The sequence below is a fragment of the Bufo gargarizans genome, chromosome 7 (genome assembly GCF_014858855.1).
Source record: "Bufo gargarizans isolate SCDJY-AF-19 chromosome 7, ASM1485885v1, whole genome shotgun sequence".
In the NCBI taxonomy this organism is placed as follows: Eukaryota; Metazoa; Chordata; class Amphibia; order Anura; family Bufonidae; genus Bufo; species Bufo gargarizans.
This window is the reverse complement of record NC_058086.1, coordinates 75,998,360-76,016,389: the sequence shown is the minus strand read 5'-3', so window position 1 is coordinate 76,016,389 and position 18,030 is coordinate 75,998,360. Positions and strand designations below refer to the sequence as shown.

At 47.7% G+C, this 18,030-nt stretch overlaps 1 protein-coding gene across 2 annotated transcripts in view; it reads left to right on the top strand.

The window, feature by feature from the left end:
* Positions 1–18,030, top strand: part of MYH9 (myosin heavy chain 9) — a 304,187-nt gene that overhangs the window by 147,798 nt on the left and 138,359 nt on the right. For both annotated transcript variants that reach the window (XM_044302210.1, XM_044302209.1), the window contains 2 exons: positions 9,428–9,621; positions 9,706–9,827. In XM_044302210.1, the coding sequence (XP_044158145.1) occupies positions 9,428–9,621; positions 9,706–9,827 (316 nt within the window). The remainder of the gene's footprint in view (positions 1–9,427; positions 9,622–9,705; positions 9,828–18,030) is intronic.

Here is an 18,030-nt window from a genome sequence, read left to right as displayed (position 1 = left end):
TGTCCCAATCCACCCTCCGGGGTCGCTTGGTTAATTATTCTACACCTGCGCAATCCAGTGGCGCACCTTTTAGACCTTCCCAATTTACCCTCCGGGGTCATTTGGTTTATAATGCACCACCTGCGCAATCCAATGGATGGGCCTCCTAGAAGTTCCCATCCCACCCTCCGGGTAGTTTGGTTGATAAGTCCCAGCCTGCGCAGTCCACAACTGCCAGAGGTGAGGTTCTGAGGCGTAAACCTACTTGCAAGCGCACCACAGCAAGTCATCTTTTCTCCTTGAATATCTCTCAGCCCCACCCTTCCTCCCTGGATCATGCTCAGACACGCCCTCCCTCCAGGAGAGGGTCAGTCTGAGAAGGGGAATCACTGATTCAGACCCTGACATCAATCCGGGCAATCTCCCGGGATTGCGTCTACGGTGGCAAACAGTACTTGTCGTATGCATTACCCCCTTCATAGGCGGAGTTATTGCACTTCTACAGGATACAGTACTTGCCTTATACATACCCCTGCATCTTATGATGTTTTAGCTTATTCCAAGTGGGACGTAGCATCAGTTGGTACCCACGTGTGCCGGTACTCTTCATCTAGTAGTATATGGATGCTGCAAGTGGATACGGTGGTTATTCCACTTTATATCGTTCTTTCTTTGGTGTTGGTTTTGGGCTTGACTATATCTTCCTCTGGCTTCTCGGGGTTACCTAGCATCACTTGTGTCCTAGAGACCCCATCTCCATGGGCCTCCTCTGTTCGTCGGTCATGATATTGTTCGCAGCAATGCATACTGCGTGCACCATTGCACATAATATTGTGAGTACGTTCCAGCGAGTAGAGTGTTTTCACGGACTCTATAGTCTCTATCCTCCACGCCTCCTTCTCCAGGAAGGGGGTTCTGCTGACAATTTGGTTTAGCTACTACAGCGTGTTATCCTCCACAGGTGCAGCTTATGCTAATGCTCGAGTTCGTGGTCGCTGCAGTCGGGCGTCCCCCTCAGGTAGGGGTCCTATATAAACACTTCCCTTGCCTGGCTTTCTCCTCAGCCTGAGTTTTTTGCACAGCCATCATATCCTGGCTACTTCTGTATAGCGCCAGTCTCAGATGGGGAATGAGCTTAGACCTAGCCTATTCCTCTCCTGTCTTTTCCTCCTCTGGCTCATGACTTATAGCCCCCCGCAAGCCTTGGTAGCTTCTGCGTTACTCCCTTCCCTCATCTGCATGCACGAGGCATTCGTTCAGTGGCCGTCCATTTCCAGACATGCTCCGGTCCCGACCGGTGGACTGTGGCGCCCTCCATCCCTCCTTCTACAGGGAATCCCTCCCACTATACAAAAGCTTCCCTCCTTCTCTCCTGAGTAGGAGATGCGGAAGCATGCGGCGTGCACGCCCTGTTTTTTCCCCTTGGCAGGAGTTCTCACTACTTAAGTTTTCCCCACCTTCCCACTCCTACCGGGGTTCTAAGACAGATCTAGTGGAGGGCTTTCCGACGATCCTAGTATCTCCGGATTGGCCCAGTCGCGTGTGGTACGCCGACCTCTGTCTCCTTCTAGGAGACATCCCTTGTTCACTGCCACTTGGACAACCTTTTTTCCATTACGCCCCATGACAGCACCTGTGAGAGATCCTCCTCCCTCCGGACAGGAAACAGGAACTTCCCAGATCTTTAAATTGGTCCCGTGCCTTCTACCTTCAGTTCTTTCCTGTTTCCTGTCCAGGGACAGGAGGATTTCTTTCCAGGTCTATTCCTTGGCTGCAGGACCTCTAGGGTTAAGACCGAAACCTAGTGGAGGTACCTGTCGGCGTAAGTCTCCACTAGGAGCCGCTGAGAAGCCCGGCGTCTGGTCCCTTCTTCGGAGCCATGGGGGGATACCTGGGCTGCCTCGTGTCCCTGCCTGCCGGCGAAGTTACGGCATGAGGGGGGAGGTGCGTCTTCCCCTCTCATTGAGGCTGGCTGTGTGGACGTGCGCGTCGCACCGGAAGTGACGCGTGCGTTCCATCGGCCGGAAGGGGAGGAGCCTAACATGGGGGCGCTGCGCGGCCCATTTGAAAAAGGGAACGCCGGCCAGCCGGCGTGGTGGTGAGTGGCAGCAGGAGCGATCGGGACGCAGGCGGCAGCTACAGCCCTCAATTGGCCCCCCTTTACGCAGCATTATGATGCAGGAAGTAGGGGATGCACAACAGCGCACCGACAGGACAGGAGCAGCTTTTGGAACCAAGCATGGTACTCCTGGGGGTAAGAGGGGTTAACCCCCACCATCTCCCTTTGGGGAGTTTGTTTTTATGGTCAGGTTAAGCTGATGGGTTGTTTTATTAAATGCAGGCTAAAGAGCACCCAAAGAAAGCTTCCCACAAAAGAGCTAAGGAGTGCGGAATTTGCAAGAGGAAGCTGGATCCATCTTACTCCAAGACATGTTGTCAACCATGTCTGGATAAGTTAGTGGCCGAGGAGTCGCCATCTTTATTACAGAGTATCCAGAATTTAGTAAAAAATGAAGTCCGTTCGTCAGTAGAGGAGCTTAAAAAATCCCTGCCTAGCTCATCCAGGCATAGGAGGCCCCAGGTGGTAGCGGAGGATACGGTGGACTCTGGGTCTGAGGAAGGCGCTATTGCAGACTCGGATTCCTCTTCTGAGGATTTGACAGGGAAGCCGTTGTTTAGAGTAGAAGATACGGACCTGTTATTGAAGGCGGTTAGATCCACGATGGAGCTTGAGGAGGAAAAGGAGTCCAGGTCTAGACCAGAGCTAATGTTTGAGAGCCTAAAGCCTAAAAAGTCTAGGGTTTTCCCCATTCAGGACTGTATCAAGGATCTGATTAAACGTGAATGGGAGAAGCCCGATAAAAAATTCTTTATCCCTAGAGCGGTCAAGAGAAAGTACCCCTTCGATGATCAGGAAGTGTCAGCTTGGCAGGAGGTACCGAGGGTAGACGCTCCCGTAGCCAAGATAAATAAGAAGTCAGCTCTCCCATTTGAGGATCTAGGGTCCCTTAAAGATCCCATGGACAAAAGGGCTGATGCTTACCTAAGGAAGAACTGGGAAGCTTCCACTTCTGCCTTTAAGCCAAATATAGCGACTACCTCGGTGGCTAGGTCATTAAAGCTCTGGTTGGAGGAATTAGAGTCTCATATAGAGAATAAGACTCCTAGGGATCAGCTGCTGCAGGCGATACCAACTATGTCCAGTGCAGTGGACTTTATCTCTGATGCCTCCGCTGACGCATTGAGGCTTTCCGCTAGGGCGGCTGCACTCTCCAATTCGGCCAGAAGGTCGTTATGGTTGAAAGGGTGGAAGGGCGATGTAGCTTCAAAATCTAAACTTTGTGCCTTACCTTGCCAAGGGGGCTTTCTATTCGGATCAGCCTTAGATGACATTTTAGATAAGGCATCCGATAGGAAAAAAGGTTTTCCAGCACCGTCCTTTCCTAAACAGGGGAAGCCTTTTCGGAGTAATGAAAGAAGGAAGGCTTTTGGGGATCAAAAGAAAAGGAGGGAGTGGAGATCTGATAAATCAAAAAGTGTGCTGTTTAAATCCAGACCTCAAGCCTCAAGTTCCACTCAACAATGACGCCAGACCCCAGGTGGGCGGTCGTCTTTCTTTATTTTTTCCAGCCTGGCGAAATATTACCGCAAGCGCTTGGGTAAAGGATATTATAAAGGAAGGCTATCGCCTAGACTTCAAGAGACTACCGCCCAGGACTTTCAAAGTTACTTCATTGAACCAAAATTCTCCAAAACAGGTGGCGCTTTTGGAGGAAATAAACAGCCTCCGGGAAAAGGCAGTCCTTGTTCCAGTCCCAGAGGACGAACAAGGAGAGGGATTTTATTCAACCCTATTTCTGGTCCCCAAGCCCAACGGAACGTTCAGACTGATTATAAATTTGAAGGGTCTCAACCAGTATCTGTCCTATCAGAAATTCAGGATGGAGTCCATCTCCTCCACGGTCCTCCATCTGTTCCCCAACTGTGTGATGGCCTCAATAGACATAAAAGATGCCTACTACCACGTGCCCATCCATCCCTTGTCCCAAAGATACCTGAGGGTGGCAGTGAAGATAGGGGAGTCAATTGTTCATTTACAGTTCAGAGCTCTTCCTTTCGGGGTATCACAGGCGCCGAGGCTCTTCACGAAGCTGATGGCGGAGGTAATGGCAGAAGTAAGGAGGTCGGACATCATTATAGTCTCATACCTGGACGACCTTCTCTTGGTAGGGCAGTCCCCAGAGCAGCTGGAATCTCACATACAGAAGGTCCTGGGGATCCTGACGAGCCTGGGCTGGCTAATAAATTGGGACAAATCATCCCTGATTCCAACATCCAGATGTGTTTTCCTAGGCATCCTGTTAGACTCTCAGACTCAGAAATCTTATCTTCCAGCAGTCAAGAAGGAGGGGATTCAGCAAAAGATCAGGTCCTTCAGCAAGATCAAAGAAGTCCCCCTAAGAAAAGCGATGTCTATTCTGGGTCTGATGACGGCCTGTATTCCAGCAGTGAGGTGGGCCCAATTCAGGTCCAGAATACTGCAATGGCTCATTCTGTCCAAATGGGATGGGAGGTCGCTATCCCTAGATCACAAGATTGTGGTCCCGGGGTCAGTAACCCGATCCCTAGCTTGGTGGCTAAAGGCTTCGAACCTCGATCAGGGGGTAGAGTGGGTGAGACACGACCCATTAATAATAACTACAGATGCAAGCCCTTGGGGATGGGGGGCCCATTCAGTTTTGGGGTTTTTCCAAGGTCCTTGGTCAAAAGACCAGGGTGCTCAGTCCCAAAATGCCAGGGAGTTAAGAGCGGTCCTGTGCGCACTAGAGAAGAGTCTCCCCTTTTTGTCTCAAAAACATGTCAGGATCCTATCAGACAACGCCTCGGTGGTGGCTTATATAAACAAACAAGGGGGGACAAGATCCTATCAACTAATGGAGCTGGCATCCAGGATTTTCTCGTTAATGCAGGGGAAAGCTCTGTCTCTCTCGGCCGTTCATCTGAAAGGCTCAGAGAATCTCCAGGCGGACTTTCTCAGCAGACACAGATTCAGTCAGGCAAATTGGTGTCTGAATCAAGAAGTGTTTCACCAGATACAGGCCCTATGGGGATCTCCTACGATAGATCTATTCGCCTCGGGGGAAAACAAAAAGTGCAAAAAGTTATTTTCTCTCAGCAGGGAGGATCAGTCGATAGGCACAGATGCGCTCTCACAGACGTGGGGGAAGGGACTAGTCTATGCGTTTCCCCCCATCAGCCTATTGCCCAGAGTGATCCAGAAGATCAGGGGAGAGCAGGCGACTGTGATTCTAATAGCACCTTTTTGGCCCAGAAGAGTCTGGTTTGCTTGGTTGAGGAGACTATCGATAGCAGATCCCTGGGTGCTTCCAGAAAGACAGGACCTATTATATCAGGGCCCTCTACATCATCCGGAAGTCAAGAATCTCCATCTGACAGCTTGGATTTTGAGAGGTCTTTCTTCAGGTCTAGGGGCCTATCAGAGCAGGTCATCGGGACTCTCCTAGCTAGTAGGAAAAAAGTCACCTCCGACATCTACCTGAGGGTATGGAAAACCTTCCTTCGGTTTGCAGGTCCAGGCTTAGACTTGAACTCGCCCAACATCCCGTTAATTTTGAACTTTTTGCAGGAAGGCCTGAACAAAAGACTTAAACCCAGCACTCTCAAGGTGCAGGTCTCGGCACTGAGTGTCCTGTTTGACTTTCGTTTGGCCTCTCATCCTTGGGTCAAAAGGTTCATTAGGGGGTCTTCTAGACTTTGTCCTGTAGTTAGATCTAAGTCAGCCCCATGGGACCTTAACCTGGTTCTTTCTGCTCTAACCAAAGCTCCGTTCGAGCCTCTGGGGGACATCTCCTTAAAGATGCTGTCCTATAAGACTGTATTTTTAGTGGCCATTACATCTGCCAGGCGTGTTGGAGAGCTGTCCTCTTTGTCCTCTTCCCCTCCATATACCCAGATTCTGGAGGATAGGATTGTTCTCAGACCAGACCCTGCGTTCCTGCCCAAAGTAGTGTCGGTGTTTCATAGGTCTCAGGAGATAGTTCTCCCTTCCTTTTGTCAGGACCCAAAGAATGAAGGAGAGAAATCCTTTCATACTTTAGATGTTAGGAGGAGTGTCTGTGAGTATTTAGAATCTACAAAGGACTTTAGAAAGACCCCGCAGCTCTTTGTTCAATTTCAGGGTCAGAACAGGGGCTCCAAGGTTACAAGCCGTACCTTAGCCAGATGGATCAAAAGAGCGATAGGTTTGGCTTATTCACTATCAGATTGTCAGGTCCCTTCAGATTTTTCAGCCCATTCCACCAGGGCAGTAGCCTCTTCCTGGGCAGAAAAAGGGTGCGCTACCATAGAACAGATCTGTAGGGCTGCAACGTGGAGTTCCCCCTCTACGTTTTACAAACACTACAGGTTGGACCTTTCATCTGTGCAGGATATGTCCTTTGGGAGAAAGGTGCTGCAGGCTGCAGTCCCTCCCTAAGAGTTATCTAGTCTAGTCTCTCACAGGTGCTGTCATGGGGCGTAATGGAAATACTTCAATTACTCTTACCGGTAATATGTTTTCCATGAGCCCATGACAGCACCTACATAATTCCCCCCCTAAAAAAAAAAAAAAAAAAAATATATATAAAAAAAAAAAAAAATATGTATATATATATCTATATATATATCATTTTTTTATATATAGAGAATAATGGGAAAAAAGAGAAGTCTACTCTTTAGTTTGGTGCCAAAGAAGAGATATGCCTGGCATATATTTGGCGCAGAGTTTTTGTCTATTATGTTTTCTCGCCTATGTTGTTAGTTCTCACTATATATAGGTGTGTTGCTGGTCCCAGGAATCTTGTCAAATACTGAAGGTAGAAGGCACGGGACCAATTTAAAGATCTGGGAAGTTCCTGTTTCCTGTCCGGAGGGAGGAGGATCTCTCACAGGTGCTGTCATGGGCTCATGGAAAACATATTACCGGTAAGAGTAATTGAAGTATTTTTCCCCTCAGGGTCCGGTCTTCCTTCAGCATCTAAGGTCTCTTCGTTTGACGGCGTGGCTATTGAAACCGACATTCTGATGCGGAGAAGGTTTTCGCCGGACGTCATCCGCACTATGATTCAGGTCAGGGAGCCTGGAGTTCCTTCCTGGGCTTCTGTGAAGGTCAGGACATTCTCCCCATTCCGAATCCCCCCTCTCCCCATGGTCCTGTCCTTCTACAATCGGGGTTGGACCTTGGATTAGCCCTTCGTGCCTTGAAGGGTCAGGTGTCGGCGCCTTCTTCTCTGGGGGACACAGCTTTTCCGGAGTCTACTGGGCCTTAAAAACTTTCCTTCAGGTAATAGCCCATACGGTTCTTCCGTACCGTCCTCTACCGCCTTGGGATCTGGGTATAGTTTTCTCAGCGCTCCTGACTTCTCCCTTGAGCCTTTGCAGGAGATCTCACCGACTCCTGTCCTGGAAGGTGGAATTTTCTTGTAACTATCACATCCATCTGATGGGTGTCCGAGTTGGTGGTGCCATCTTGCAGAGAACCCTTTAGGTTTTTTTTTTACAAGGATAGGCGGTTCTCCGGCCCATTCTTTCTTCTCCCGAAGGTGGTCTCTGACTTCCATATCAACGAGACATTGACCTTCCCTCACTGTCCCTCTCCTTCACACCCTAAAGGAAAGGTGTTACGCCATTTGGATGTTGTCAGGGCTCTGAAGATTATAGAAGCCTCCAGTTCCTTCCGCCGTGCGGTCTCCCCTTTTTTGTCCTTCTGGGAGGTGCTCACAAGGGATTGGTGGCCTCCACGGTGGCAATCGCACATTGGATTTGCGCTGCAATTGCGGAGGCACACCGTCCGTAGGTGTCATGGCTCACGCCACCAGACCGGTAGGTGCATCTTGAGCTCGAAGGAATCGCGCTTTGACTGCACAGTTGTGCGAGGCGGCTACTTGGTCCTCCTAACGCACATTCACAAATTCTACCAGATGCATACTTGCACATCGGCGGACGCTGTCTTGGGCTGCATGGTTGGTCTTGCAGGCGGCAGTTCTTAGATGCCTGCAGGGACGCTTGCTTCCATGGGTCTGTGCCCCCCCCCCCTTCCTGTGGACTGCTTTTGGACGCTCCACGGTTCATGTGTCCCCCAATGAATATGGGCGAGAAAAGGAGATTTTTGTACAACTTACCAGTAAAATCTTTCTCGCTCTTCATTGGGGGGGGGGGACATCACCCACCCAGTATTGTTGTTCGGCCACAATTGTGGCTGTTGCTGGTTAGAACCTGGTTCGGTTCTTGGCATTGTTGCTGTTCCATGTTTTGTTGGTTTACTTGCTTCTCCTACTGCTTTTCACAAACTGAAGCTCTCTCCAGGCTGGAGGGGGTATAGCTGCCAGGGGAGGAGCTAGCAGCTTTTGCCTATTGTCAACGCCTCCTAGAGGACATAGCTATACCCACAGTTCCTGTGTCCCCCAATGAAGAGCGAGAGATTTTACTGGTAAGTTATACAAAAATCTCCTTTTTCTCCGACCCAGACAATTTTCAACAGTTTTCTTTACAGCTGTCATGTATTTCTAAAGTGTCAGGCTAGCTCATGTGTAACCCTGCTCTCTGAACACCTGACAGGTCATTAATACTCGTTTAAGCCATATCCACTTGATAAACCCTGATTGTAGCTCAATTCTTATGGGCACTGGTGCTTGCGGCTATCTCAGTTTTGCCTAGGCCATGTGTTGTCATGTTAATCTGTCACACGGCCTAGGAGCAGCTCTCAGCCCCATTGAAGTGAATGAGGCTGAGCTGTGTTACAAAGAACAGCCACTATGCAATGTACTCAGTTGATCAGTTGGGTTCCTGGGTGACCTAAATTGATACTAAAGGATAGGTCATCGGCATAAAAATCTCTGAAAACGCCTTAACAGTTTATAATTTTTTTTTATTTTTTTTGTAGACTTGTGCCTCGTTGTGTGGATATAGATATCTATCTATATCTTTACTGGCTCTGAAATCTGATTGACCTGTAACCTAATGTAACTCCTTAGTGACCTGTTTACTTGTGAGATCACTTTTTTAAATAGATCTAATCAGATTTCCAAAATGTCTGGGGATATCTTAAGACTGTATAAAAACCTGAAGCATGAGCACCTATGCCACAATGTGATTATATTTCATTACTCTCATCACCAATATGCACTTTGCATGAATCGTTATAATTGTTGCTTGTCGTGTTTCTTTATAATAACATTGTAAAACTGACTTTTTTGGCAAGAGGTTTGGCTGAAGCATTATTCAAATAATTATTGAATTCGACAATTTTCTGTAGGGAAGTCTTGGCAGTATTTGAGCAAGTCTTGTATGTAACCTCAACACTTAATGCAATGTTTTTATTTTATTTTATATTCTTTGACATTCAGAAATTCCCTTAAATTCCTATGATTATTTTCTATCACAATTGTAGTGGATCGCATTGTTGGCTTGGATCAAGTAGCAGGCATGAGTGATTCAGCTTTGCCTGGTGTTTTCAAGACCAGAAAAGGAATGTTCCGTACTGTAGGTCAGTTGTATAAGGAGCAACTGTCTAAACTCATGGCTACTCTAAGAAACACAAACCCAAACTTTGTACGCTGCATTATCCCAAATCATGAGAAAAAGGTATGTTGTGGCACGATTTACCATCCATGCAAAGAATAAAAAAAGTAACTATGAAGAGTCTGTCTTTACCTTCTTCCCTTTTAGGCTGGTAAATTGGATGCCCACTTGGTGCTAGATCAACTGCGCTGTAATGGTGTGTTGGAAGGGATCAGAATCTGCCGACAGGGCTTTCCTAATAGAATTGTTTTCCAAGAATTCCGACAAAGGTAGAGTATTTCAACTCTGATCTACCATTTGTACATGTTTTCTCAATTGATTCCAAAACTGACTTGCTTCGAGTTTAAAATCCACAGCATATATCAATGCCCTCTTTCTTTAAAAAATGTGAATGAGGTTATTGACATCTCATCCACTCTGCAACTTCTGTAATATGCTACCTGTGAAGTACCCTTAAAGGGGGTGTTTTATGACAGACAATGGTGTCATATCGCTAGGACATGCGCCCATTGTCTTATAGGTGCGGTCCCCACCGCAGGGACCCGCACCTATATCAAGTACGGAGCCCCAAAAATGAAGTAGGACGCACTGCACTTACACAACCACCCTCATTCGTTTTCTATCATGCCGCTAATAATAGCCAAGCGCTTCCATGGAAGTGAATGGGAGCGGTGGCCTGTCATGCACTGTGTGGTCCCATTCACTTGTAAGGGGAGACTGCTTGGTGGTTGCCGGACCATAGTCCTCCAGCCACCACCTTGCGAGCTCAGTTCTCGATATAGGTTTGGGACCCACACCTGTAAGACAATAGTGGCATATCCTAGCGATATGGCTCCATTGTCAATAAAGATGACCACTTTAAGTTCTAAGCTGTACCCTAACTTCTGGTACATTAAGAATTCAATCTGTGTATACATTAGGAAGTATTTTTGTTATGGGAACGCCTCCCCAGTGACACTGGACAAAAGGTTCACCCTGCCTCTCAGGGACAGGAAACGATATAGAAGCCAAAGATTGTCTTCTACTGGATTCAGTTCAAGTTTCTGGTCTCCTTGGGATGTATAGAATCCTTCTGCCATGGCATGTCTGATGCACGCTGCTTCACCCACACCCAAGGACTCCAGAAGGGTTGTGTTCCCTTTCACCATTCTAGGCTTAAGCCATTTTGCAAAGGCAATCCTGGGCTGGGTTTGTTGTCGGGGACAAGTGTAATTGCCTGTGTGCGCAGAATCACGTTAGACCCAGATCCCTTCTACTTCCGAAGACACACTTCTAGCGTGGTGATGACTTGACCCAGTGCGATAAGCCCTGAAAGTCACGTGAAAGGTGCAGCAAACATAATTGTGGATGCTGGTGTGTAGGGGTGGCGCCTTCCGGTTACCTCTGCTTTGTCTTCCTGTCAGAGTGAATGTCTGTCTGGAGACTTCCTGACTTTCCCCACAGGACTACAGTTCCCATCAAGGCTCTTGGCTCCCTTTTTGTTAATGTGTTCTGTACTGTGGAGAGTTTCTACGCTTCACCATATGGGGGTCCTCCTCGGTTGGTTTCTTTTTGCTAACTTTTTCTGTTTAGTCTGGATTATGGTCTCCCTATGTTTCAGACTAGAGAAACTTCAGCAAAATCCTCAGGCGGCTTAGCTTCTCTCCTGCATTATTTCTTCACTGTTTACACAATGTCTATGTTGTACAGGTGGTGCAGGCTAATTGCATCCTTTTTGTCCCATTGGGAGAGGAAGCTGTAATTACCCTGCACCGCCACTACAATGGATGCAAGGCTCTCAAGCCCCACAGTCCCTTGAAACGGCTGATCAGGGGTGGTTTGGAGAGTCTAAACCCATCAGTATATTGATGACCTATCCGAAGAATAAGGCCTCATGCACCATTGCACAGTGTCCTTTTTGCGGTCTGCAAACTGTGGATCAGCAAAACACTGATGCTCATGTGTTCCACATTTTGTGGTCCAGAACGTCTGGACCTCAAAGCTCTATTATTCGTGATACGGATAAGAATAGGACCTATTCTATTTTTGCAGGGCCATGGAATGGATGTGCGGACAGCACACTGACTGCTGTCTGCATCTTTTTCAGCCCCCTTGAAATGACTGGGTCCGCATCAGACCCTCAAAAAATGCGACTGATACGGACCCAGACCACTTTTGTGAAGAAGCTTGTATGCCTGAATAAAACTTGTTTATCTCCCTCTCCTATGGCAGATTAACCACTCCAACTCCGCTAGCTGAAACCCCCTTAATAACCAGGCCACTTTTTACACTTCTGCACTACACTACTTTCACCATTTATTGCTCAGTCATGCAACTTACCACCCAAATGAATTTTACCTCCTTTTCTTCTCACTAATAGAGCTTTCATTTGGTGGTATTTCATTGCTGCTGACATTTTTACTTTTTTTTATTAATCGAAATTTAACGATTTTTTTTTGCAAAGAAAATGAAATTTTTCACTTTCAGCTGTAAGATTTTGCCAAAAAAAGACAACATTATATACATTTTTCGCTAAATTTACATGTCTTTGATAAAAAAAATGGGCAAAAAAAATAAAATGGTTTGGGTAAAAGTTATAGCGTTTACAAACTATGGTACAAAAATGTGAATTTCCGCTTTTTGAAGCAGCTTTGACTTTCTGAGCACCTGTCATGTTTCCTGAGGTTCTACAATGCCCAGACAGTAGAAAACCCCCACAAATGACCCCATTTCGGAAAGTAGACACCCTAAGGTCTTCGCTGATGGGCATAGTGAGTTCATAGAACTTTTTATTTTTTGTCACAAGTTAGTGGAAAATGATTATAATTTTTTTCTTACAAAGTCTCATATTCCACTAACTTGCGATAAAAAATCCTAGGAACTTGCCATGCCCCTCACGGAATACCTTGGGGTGTCTTCTTTCCGAAATGGGGTCACTCGTGGCGTAGTTATACTGCCCTGGCAATTTAGGGGCCCATATGTGTGAGAAGTAGTTTGCAATCAAAATCTGTAAAAAATGACCGGTGAAATCCGAAAGGTGCACTTTGGAATGTGGGTCCCTTTGCCCACCTAGGCTGCAAAAGTGTCACACATCTGGTATCGCCGTACTCAGGAGAAGTTGGGGAATGTGTTTTGGGGTGTCATTTTACATATACCCATGCTGGGTGAGAAAAATATCTTGGCAAAAGACAACATTCCCCATTTTGTTTATACAAAGTTGACCAAGATATTTATCTCGCCCAGCATGGGTATATGTAAAATGACACCCCAAAACACATTCCCCAACTTCTCCTGAGTACGGCGATACCAGATGTGTGACACTTTTTTGCAGCCATGGTGGGCAAAGGGGCACATACTCCAAAGTGCACCTTTCGGATTTCGCAGGCCATTTTTTACACATTTTGATTGCAAACTACTTCTCACACATATGGGCCCCTAAATTGCCAGGGCAGTATAACTACGCCATAAGTGACCCCATTTTGGAAAGAAGATACCCCAAGGTATTCCGTGAGGGGCATGGGGAGTTCCTAGAATTTTTTATTTTTTGTCACAAGTTAGTGGAATATGAGACTTTGTAAAAAAAAAGAAAAAAATCATCTTTCCGCTAACTTGTGACAGAAAATAAAAAATTCTAGAAACTCTCCATGCCCCTCACGGAATACCTTGGGGTGTCTTCTTTCCAAAATGGGGTCACTTGTGGGGTAGTTATACTGCTCTGGCATTCTAGGGGCCCTAATGCATGGTAAGTAATTTGAAATCAAAATGTGTAAAAAATGCCCTGTGAAATCCGAAAGGTGGTCTTTGGAATGTGTGCCCCTTTGCCCACCTAGGCAGCAAAAAAGTGTCACACATCTGGTATCGCCGTACTCAGGAGAAGTTGGGGAATGTGTTTTGTGGCATTTTTAGACATTTGGATCCCAGACTTCTTCTCACGCTTTTGGGCCCCTAAAAAGCCAGGGCAGTATAAATACCCCACATGTGACCCCATTTTGGAAAGAAGACACCCCAAGGTATTCAATGAGGGGCATGGCGAGTTCATAGAATTTTATTTAATTTTTTTTGGCACAAGTTTAGCATTTATTTATTTTTTTGGTATTTTCTCAGTCTCCGTTTCCGCTAACTTGGGACAAAAATTCCAATCTTTCATGGACTCAATATGCCCCTCGCGGAATACCTTGGGGTGTCTTCTTTCCGAAATGGGGTCACATATGGGGTATTTATACTGCCCTGGCATTTTAGGGGCCCTAAAGCGTGAGAAGAAGTCTGGAATATAAATGTCTAAAACATTTTACGCATTTGGATTCCGTGAGGGGTATGGTGAGTTCATGTGAGGTTTTTTTTTTTGAGACAAGTTAGTGGAATATGAGACTTGGTAAGAAAAAACAAAAAAAAATAAAAAATTCCGCTAACTTGGGCCCAAAAAAGTGTGAATGGTGATCAATGACAGGGGGGGTGGGTGATCAATGACTCTATATGGGTGATCACCCGCCTGTCATTGATCACCCGCCTGTAAGGCTGCATTCAGACGTCCGTATGCATTTTGGGGGGGGGAGGAATCAATGACAGGGGGGTGATCACTCCCCTGTAAGGCTCCAATCAAACGTCGTTATGTGTTTTGCGGATCCTATCCGTGGATCCGTAAAAATCACACGGACGTCTGAAAGGGGGGGTGATCAATTACAGGGGGGTGATAAAGGGTTAATAAGTGACGGGGGGGGGGGGGGGGGTGTAGTGTTTTGTGGTACTTTACTGAGCTATCTGTGTCCTCTGGTGGTCGATCCAAACAAAAGGGACCACCAGAGGACCAGGTATATTAGACGCTGTTATCAAAACAGCATCTAATATACCTGTTAGGGGTTAAAAAATTCACATCTCCAGCCTGCCAGTGAGCGATCGCCGCTGGCAGGCTGGAGATCCACTCGCCTACCTTCAGTTCCTGTGAACGAGCGCCTGTGTGCGCACGTTCACAGGAAATCTCGGCCCTAGCGAGATGACGCGTATATGCGCAGGGCTGCCGCCTCCGGACCGCACATCTGCGTTAGGCGGTCCAGAGGCTGTTAAATAAAGTTGCGTACAATCAGACATACATTCCTACCTATGATTAAGTGGCATTTATATGGTTTTAATTGTATATTGATTACTGTGGGCATTTTGATGGCATTCCCTTCTTTAACCTCTTAAGGACACATGACGTACCGGTACGTCATGATGTCCTGGTACTTAAGGACACATGACGTACCGGTACGTCATGAATGGTTCCGATCACCGCCGCTCGGCGGGCGGTGATCGGAACCCGGTGCCTGCTCAAATCATTGAGCAGGCACCTGGGGCAAATGCGCCGGGGGGTCCTGTGACCCCCCCATGTCGGCGATCGCAGAAAACCGCAGGTCAATTCAGACCTGCGGTTTTCTGCGTTTCCGGGTTATTCGGGTCTCTGAAGACCCGATAACCCGGAACAGGATGGTGATGGTGGTGTGATTTCACTCCACCAATCACCATCCAGCGATCCTGAGTGGTGATGGTGACATCACCACTCAGGATCGCTTTCTGATTGGTCAGTGGGCGGTCCGGCGGCAGATTCAAAAGAGGCAGGCGCTCCTCTCCTCCTCCTTTTGTGTTCGGAGCCGGAGGAGAGAGGAGCTGCCTGCACGTGTCTGCTGCCGCTGCCTGCACCCGATCTGTGCCCCCAGGACCCGATCTCTGCCACCAGCACCCCCCATCAGGTACATAGGGACAGCTAGGGAAAGTTTGGGTTAGGCAGGGAAAAAAAGGGAAAGTTAGTTTTTTTCACTTTTCATTGCATCACCCTAGTTAGGGTGTCTGGGGTCCACAGCACAGCTGTGTGACCCTAGACCCCCCAGGGGTGCTGCCACTTGCCCCCCCCTCCCCCCCCCCCCACCCACTTTTTTGGGGTGCAGGATTTTTTTATTTTTTTTTGTGTACGCTGACTGTGGCCGGCACTCTTAGTGTCCGGCCACTGTTAGCGCATCGCACACCCCACCGCTGATCAACTTCGGACGGTTGATCAGCGGTTTTGAATTTTTTTTCCCACATTTTTGGGCCTTTTTTTTAGTCAGTTTATTTTTTTAGTTTTAGGGTGAGTTCGTGAACACCCGTGCCCCCACACACACGCACACAAAATAAAGAGTTACACACACGCACATATACACGCAGACACACACTCCCCTATGGCCCGCCGGACGTTCTCGGCCGAGGAGGCATACGCCCAGCTTGCCTCCGAATCCGAGAGTCCCAGTGAGGATGAGGATGACCCCACATTCCTGTTGTCATCCGCATCCTCCTCATCATCTAGCGATGATGATGAGCCCCCAAGGCGGCGGAGACGCCGCCAGGCGGAGCAAGGGGACCGCCATGTTAGGGACCCTGTGGCCCAGCCTAGTACGAGCAGCTCTGGGGCTCGTACTGGTTTCCCGGCCCACCAGTTAAATCCACCGGAGCACCCTGCCGGTGAATTTGTCTGGTGTAGCCCAGAGCGATACGAGCCCGTGATTCCTGATTTTGTAGGCCAATCAGGAATCCAGATTTCCACAGTGGGCTACACTGAATATGACTTTTTTCGTCATTTTTTCAGTGACCCACTGGTAAATCTGATGGTGGAGCAGACGAATCTGTACGCCCAACAGTTCGTCGCTCAACACCCGGGCTCCTTTTTGGCCAGGCCCGGTGGCTGGACGCCGGTCAGTGCAGCCGAAATGAGGACATTTTGGGGCCTCGTGCTGCATATGGGCCTGGTCAAGAAACCCAGTGTCAGGCTGTACTGGAGTGGGGACGTCCTATACCAGACCCCACTTTACAGTACAGCCATGACACGCTCCCGGTTTGAGGCCATTCGGAAATGTCTGCATTATTCCGATAATGCAGCATGTCCCCCCCGAGGTGATCCTGCCCATGACCGTCTGTACAAGATACGGCCGGTCATCGATCACTTTGGGGCCAAATTCATGGAGGCCTATGTACCTGGAAGAGAGGTCGCGGTTGATGAGTCTCTCATTGCGTTCAAGGGGAGACTCATTTTCCGCCAATATGTGCCCACCAAGCGAGCGAGGTATGGCGTGAAGCTATACAAAATTTGTGAGAGTACCTCAGGGTACACTTACAAATTTCGTATATACGAGGGGCGAGATTCCCGGATTCAACCCCCAGAATGTCCCCCCACTCTGGGTGTTACCGGGAAACTTGTGTGGGACCTTATGTTCCCACTGCTGGATAAGGGTTACCACCTTTACGTGGATAACTTTTATACCAGTATCCCCTTGTTCCAGTCCCTTGCCGCCAGATCCACGTTCGCTTGTGGGACCGTGCGGAAAAATCAACGCGGCCTCCCTGCCCTCCCCCTCCAGGTACCTATCCCCAGGGGTGAGACCCGTGCCCTTACCACTGGAAACCTGTTGCTGGTCAGGTATAAGGACAAGAGGGATGTCCTTATGCTGTCCACAATTCATGGTAACGGCATCACCCCTGTCCCTGTGCGAGGTACCGCGGCAACGGTCCTCAAGCCCGATTGTATCGTCGCCTACAATCGGTATATGGGAGGAGTTGATCTTTCTGATCAAGTCCTCAAGCCATATAACGCCATGCGCAAAACCCGGGCATGGTACAAAAAAGTTGCGGTCTACTTGGTGCAGGTTGCCATGTACAACTCTTTTGTACTATCCCGAAGCGCTGGCAGCACAGGGACATTCCTCCAATTCTATGAGGCAGTCCTCAAAGACCTGATCTTTTCGGACCGGGAAAGAGCAGGCCGGAGTACCTCGGGAACTGGAGGCGCCCGGATCGTCCCTGGCCAACACTTTCCAGGTGTGGTCCCCCATACTGGAAAGAAGGGACGAACCCAAAAAAGGTGCAGAGTGTGTCACAGGAGGGGGATACGGAAGGACACCACAACTCAATGTGACACGTGCCCCGATCATCCGGGCCTCTGCATTATTGGTTGCTTCAGGGAGTATCACACTTCCATGGAGTACTAAATTTATATCCCAATTTAGGACTGACATGGGATAAAAAAAAAAAAATGGTTCTCAGACTTGAGACACCCAAAAAAACTATAATTTATTAAAAGTAGACATATTAGGTATCGCCGCGTCGGTAATAATCTCCTCTATAAAAATACCCCATGATCCAACCCCCCCAGATTAACACGGTCCAAAAAAAAAAAAAAAGTGCAAAAAAAGATTTTTTTTTGTCACCAAACATAACAAAAAATTTAATAGCAAGCGATCAAAAAGTCATATAGCCCCCAAAATAGTGCCAGAAAAACCGTCCGCTCGTCCCGCAAAAAATGAGCCCCCACATAAGATAATCAGATAATAAATAAATAAAAAAAATGACACCTAGACTTTAGAGGTACCAAAAAAATGTTTGGGTATCAAAAAGGATAATATAGTCAAAAACCTAAATAATTATTAAAAAAAGTAGACTTATTAGGTATCGCCGTGTCCGTAAGAATCTCCTCTATAAAAATATCCCATGACC